This window comes from Dasypus novemcinctus, chromosome 27, assembly GCF_030445035.2.
Source record: "Dasypus novemcinctus isolate mDasNov1 chromosome 27, mDasNov1.1.hap2, whole genome shotgun sequence".
NCBI classification, from domain to species: Eukaryota; Metazoa; Chordata; class Mammalia; order Cingulata; family Dasypodidae; genus Dasypus; species Dasypus novemcinctus.
In genome coordinates, this window is record NC_080699.1 from 24,863,989 (window position 1) to 24,870,156 (window position 6,168).

At 49.1% G+C, this 6,168-nt stretch overlaps 1 protein-coding gene across 1 annotated transcript in view; it reads right to left on the reverse strand.

The window, feature by feature from the left end:
• Positions 1–5,845, reverse strand: part of TREH (trehalase) — a 29,843-nt gene extending 23,998 nt beyond the window's left edge. The window contains exon 1 of the mRNA XM_058289179.2: positions 5,672–5,845. Within this exon, the coding sequence (XP_058145162.1) occupies positions 5,672–5,760 (89 nt within the window). The 5' untranslated portion in view covers positions 5,761–5,845. The remainder of the gene's footprint in view (positions 1–5,671) is intronic.
• Between the last annotated feature and the right edge of the window lie 323 nt (positions 5,846–6,168).

The window sequence follows — 6,168 nt, forward strand, 5'->3', positions numbered from 1 at the left end:
TTGTAAACAACATATGACGGCTAATGTTTTTTTATCCATTCTGTCAGCCTGTATCTTTTGATTGGGGCGTTTAATCCATTCACATTCAATGATATTACTGGAAATGTATTATATACTTCCTCCATTTTATTCTTTGTTTTTTTTATGTCCAATTTTTTCTGTCTTTTTACTTTTTTTGGTTATCCTTCCTGCTCTTCTTTCTTCTATACTCTCCTCCAAGCCTGTCTCTCCTGTCCTTTTCTTTCAGGTTCTAAGGCTTCCTTTAATATTTCCTGCAAACGTGGATTCTTTTTTGCAAACTCTCCTAGGTTCTGTTTGTTTGTGAATATTTTATACTCACCATCATATTTGAAGGACAATTTTGCTGGACAAAGAATTCTCAGCTGGCAGTTTTTCTCTTTTGGTATCCTAATTGTATCATAGCACTGTCTTCTCACCTCCACGGTTTCTGAAGAGAAATCTGTGCTAAGTCTCACTGGGCACCCCTTGTATGTAATGGTTTGCCTCTCCCATGCTGCTCTGAGAATTTTCCCTTTTCCTTGGCATTTGACATTCTGAGTAGTATGGTCTTGGAGTAGGTCTATTCAGATTTATTCAGATTGGGGGGCGGTGTGCTTCTTGGACATGTAAGTTCATTTCTTTCATGAGAGCTGGGAAATTTTCAGCTATGATTTCCTCAAATACTCTTTCTGCCCCTTTTCCCTTCTCTTCTCCTTCTGGAACTCCCATGACACGTATGTTGTTGTGTTTTGTGTTGTCATTCAACTCTCTGGGTCCCTGCTCAATTTTTTCCATTCTTTTCTCTCTCTGTTCTTTTCAGTCTTCAAATTTAGCTGTTCTGTCTTCAGTATCACTTATTATTTCTTCTATCATTTTGAGTCTGCTGTTGTATGCCTTGAATGTGTGTGTGTTCTTTTTAAAGATTTATTTATTTATTATCCCCCCTTCTCCTCCTCCTGCTCTGCTGTTTTTACTGTCTGTGTTGTCTTCCCTTCTCATTTTCTGTCCTCTGGGATTCACCAGGATTCAATCCTGGGGATCTCTGCTGGGGAGAGAGGTTCCCTGTCAATTGTGCCATCTCAGTTCCTGGTTTCTGCTGCACTTCACCTTGACTCTCCCCTTGTCTCTCTTTTGATGTGTCATCATCTTGCTGCGTGACTCACTTGCACAGGCACTGGCTCACCATGTGAGCACTCGCAAGGGCCCTGGCTCGCCACGCAGGCATGCTTCTTTTCTTCTTCTTTTTCACTAGGAGGCCCCAGGGAGCAAACCCATGTCCTCCCATATGGTAGGTGGAAGCTCTATCACTTGAGCCCTCAAATGTGTTTTTGATCTCACCTATTGTGTTTTTCATTCCCATGAGCTCTGTCACTTATCTGTTCAGGATTTCAAATTCTTCTTTGTACTAGCTCAATGTCTTCTTCTTCTTTTTTAAAAAAATATTTATTTTTTATTTATTTCTCTCCCCTTCTCCGCCCCCCCCCCCCCCCGCTGTTGTCTGCTTTCTGTGTCCATTCTCTGTGTGTTCTTCTGTGTGTGTTTGTATTCTTGTCAGCAGCACCAGGAATCTGCGTCTTGTTTTGTTGCTTCATCTTGCTGCATCAGCTCTCCGTGTGTGCAGAGGTTTCCTGGGTAGGTTGCACTTTTTTCGCACTGGGCAACTCTCCTTACAGGGTGCACTCCTTGCGTTTGGGTCTCCCCTACATGGGAGACACCCCTGCATGGCACGGCACTCCTTGAGTGCATCAGCACTGCACGTGGGCCAGCTCCACACAGGTCAGGAGGCCCTGGGTTTGAACCCTGGACCTCCCATATGGTAGGCGATGCTCTATCAGTTGAGCCAAATCCACTTCCCCCTGAATAATATTTCATGGTATGTATAAATCACATTTTATTTATTCATTCATTGGTTAATGAACACTTGGGTTGCTTCCATCTTTTGGCAATTGTGAATAATGCTGCAATGAATATTGGTGTACAAATATCTGTTTGAGTCCCTGCTTTCAAATCTTTGAGAGTATACCTAGGAGTGGGATTGCTGAGTTATATTATAATTCTATTCTTTTTTATTTTTTGAGGTACCGGGGCTGGGGATTGAACCTAGGACCTTGCATGTGGGAAGCTGGTGCTCAACCACTGAGCTCCCTTGAGTTGGTTTTTCATTTGTTTGCTTGTTGTCTGCTTTTCTGTTTTTGGGAGGCACCGGGGACCAAACCTCAGACCTCCCATCTGGGAAGCAGGTACCCAGCTGCTTGAGCCACATCTGCTCCCCTATACTTAGCTTCTTGAGGAAACACCAAACTGCCTTCCACTGTGGCTGCCCCGTTTTACATTCCCACCAACAATGAATGAGTGTTCCTGTTTCTCTGCATCCTCTCCAACACTTACAATTTTCTGTTTTATTAACAATAGTCGTTCTACTGAGAGTGACATGGTGTCTCATTGTGGTTTTGATTTTCATTTCCTTAATGGCTAATGATGTTGAACATCTTTTCATGTGCTTTCCGGACTTTTATATATCTTTTTTGGGGAAATATCTATTCAAGTCTTTTGCCATTTTATAAACTGGTTGTCTTTTCATTGTTGCATCGTAGGATTTCTTTATATATTCAGGATAATTAAACCCTTATCAGATGTGTGATTTCCAAATATTATCTCCCATAGAATAGGTTGTCTTTTTTATTTTTTTTTAGATTTATTTTTTATTTATTTCTCTCCCCTTTCCCCTTTCCCCCAGTTGTCTGATCTCTGTGTCCATTTGCTGTGTGTTCTTCTGTGACCGCTTCTATCTTTATCAGCACCACCGGGAATCTGTGTGTTTCTTTTTGTTGTGTCATCTTGTTGTGTCAGCTCTCCGTGTATGCCGCACCATTTCTGGGCAGGCTGCACTTCCTTTTGTGCTGGGCGGCTCTCCTTACGGTGCTCACTCCTTGTGTGAGGGGTTCCCCTACGCGGGGGACACCCCTGCATGGCACGGCACTCCTTGCATGCATCAGCACTGCACATGGGCCAGCTCCACATGGGTCAAGGAGGCCCGGGGTTTGAACCGCAGACCTCCCATGTGGTAGGCGGATGCCCTATCCATTGGGCCAAGTCCGCTTCCCTAGAATAGATTGTCTTTTTTTAAAAAAAAGATTTATTTATTTACTTATTTCTCTCTCCTTCCCCTCCCACCCCGGTTGTCTGTTCTCTGTGTCTATTTGCTGCGTCTTCTTTTGTCCACTTCTGTTGTTGTAGGCGGCACAGGAATCTGTGTTTCTTTTCTGTTGCGTCATCTTGTGTCAGCTCTCCTAGTGTGCGGCACCATTCCTGGCAGGCTGCACTTTCTTTCGCGCTGGGCGGCTCTCCTTACGGGGTGCACTCCTTGGGCGTGGGGCTCCCCTACGCGAGGGACACCCCTGCGTGGCACAGCACTTTTTGTGCGCATCAGCACTGCATATGGGCCAGCTCCACACAGATCAAGGAGGCCCGGGGTTTGAACCACGGACCTCCCATGTGGTAGACGGACGCCCTAACCACTGGGCCAAGTCCGCCACCTAGATTGTCTTTTGATTTTAATTTTGATAAAATCCCATTTATCTGTTTTTTCTTTTCTTTTTTTTTTTTTTTTAAAGATTTATTTATTTATTTATTTAATTCCCCTCCCCCGGTTGTCTGTTTTCTGTGTCTTTTTGCTGCGTCTTGTTTCTTTGTCCGCTTCTGTTGTCGTCAGCGGCACGGGAAGTGTGGGCGGCGCCATTCCTCGGCAGGCTGCTCCCTCCTTTGCGCTGGGCGGCTCTCCTTATGGGTGCACTCCTTGCGCGTGGGGCTCCCCTACGCGGGGGACACGCCTGTGTAGCAGGGCACTCCTTGCGCGCATCAGCACTGCGCATGGGCCAGCTCCACACGGGTCAAGGAGGCCCGGGGCTTGAACCGCGGACCTCCCATGTGGTAGACGGACGCCCTAACCACTGGGCCAAAGTCCGTTTCCCTGTTTTTTCTTTTCTTGCGTGTACTTGGGGTATAAGTAACCATTGCCTAACATAAGGTCCTGAAGATGCCTTCCTATGTTTTATTCCAGGAGTTTTATAGTTGTGGTTCTTATGTTTAGGTACATGATCCATTTTGACTTGATTTTTGTATATGGTGTGAGGGAGGAGTCCACCATCATTCTTTTGCACAAGTACATCCAATTTTCCCAGCACCATTTATTGTACTTTCTCCATATTTTCCTTTATCTCCTTGAGCATATTAAGAATCATTATTTTAAAGTCTCTGTCTGGTTAAGTTTAAAATCTGGTCCTTAGGAAGGAGCTGTGGCTCAAGTGATTGAACTCCTGCCTACCCCATGGAGGTCCCAGGTTTGATTTCCAGTGTCTCCTGGAGAAGATGAGCAAGAAATTGAGCTGGCACGATGGACTGGCATGGTGAGCTGACACAAGATGATGCAACAAGGAGACAAAAGAAGGAACACAGTAAGAGAGACAACAAAGCAGGGAGCGGAGGTGACTCGAGTGATTGAGTGCCTCTCTCTTCTCTAAGGAGAAGATGAGGAGACACAGAGAGCACACAGCAATGGACAGAGAGAGCAGACAGCAAGGACAGATATCGGGGAGGGGGAGGAATAAATAAAATAAACCTTAACAAAAATAAATAAAATCTGGTCCTCTTTATGGATGGTTTCTGCATTTTTATCTGATCCCTTTGATGGGCTATCATTTCCTATTTCTTTGTCTTGTAATCTCTTTTTGCACACTGTACATTTTAATGTTTTAGAGTGTTAACTCTGGGATTTAGTCCCTGGGTCTCCCTTAAATTTGCATACAACTAGTGATGTGACAGAGATTTTCTTAGATGGCAGGAGCTAATCAAAACCAACAAACGAAGGCACAAAGCATCTCTCGCTCTTTGGAAACTGGCTCTGCTTTGGCTGGTGGTCTCCTTCAGAGCTGAGCCCTCCTAGCAAGACCAGGCCAAGGCAAACGGGAGGCGCTGGGTCCTCTCTGCGAGCCTGCGGGGAGCCTGCTGCTCCTGGGCTTGCCAGAGGCCCCAGGAACTCCCCATTTAGTTTACAGGAGTTGGGGTGAATGCCGCCCCGCTCCCTTCGACGTAGACCTCCTCCCCTCCCTCGGTGCTCTTCTGAGTGACTTCAGGCAGGCAGTCCTTTGCCCCAGGCTGCCTGCCAGCGGCCTCTCTCCCCTCAGGACACACCCTGGGAGGGCAAGTCCAAGACAGAGTCCCCCAGCGCAGACTCTCGGGCTTGCACCCAATAAATCAGCACCGACAGGGTCAGGCCTTAAACCCGGGGGCTCTTTCCAGGCCCGCAGGCCCCCCCTCACACCCAGGCTCAGGACACTGGGGGGAAGTTGCAAGAACAATCCTGAGAGCAGCCCTGAACCGGCCAGGGATCTGCCGGAGGGAAGGCGGTCTCGGGAGGGGCTCTGGTCAGCGGCCATCCCCAGCCGTGGGCAGCGCCATCCTCCCCAGCCCCGGGGGTCCCGTGCCCGGCGCAGGGCCCGCTGTGAGGGGGGCGCAACGTCCTTCCCCTCTGCCCCTCCCTTGCCCTCCGCTCCCCTCCTCTCACTTCCTCTCCCCTCCTCTCCCTTCCCTTCTTTCTGAAGGGCTGACCACAGAACTCGAGCTCTCCTCTCAGCCTTCTGGACCCCAGCGTCCCCCTCTTTCCCACCCTTACCTCTCACAGGGCGGGGACAGGGCCGCCTGTTGCCCCAGGCAGGGCCCCAGCAGGAGCAGCAGGCACAGCTCCCGGGTCCTCCCTGCCATGGCCGCTGCTGCCTGAGACTGATTAGCAAGTCCAGGCACCCCTGACTTCTGTAGGGCACAGCCTGGCTCGCCCGCCTACCCAGGGCAGCCAAAGTTCAGGCCGTGAGGCGTGGCCGCCTGAGGCCCCAGGCTCCCAGCCTGCACGCGGCCTGCGTGCCCCCCTGCTCTCCCACAGCCCAGGGCACGGGCCAGCCCCCCACCCCGGTCACCGGCCCCTTTTCCTCCTCCTCTGTGTCTCAGTCTTAACTGGTGCCACCTGCTCAGGACCTTCCGCGCAGCATCGTGTGGTGGGGGTCCCTGAAGGCCAGGGAGAGGATTCGGCCACACGTCTAGGCACTGATGCCAGTTGCTGGGTGCCCCAAGACCTCCGGCCTCGGGAGGTCAGCTTTCCTTTGACATTTCAAACAG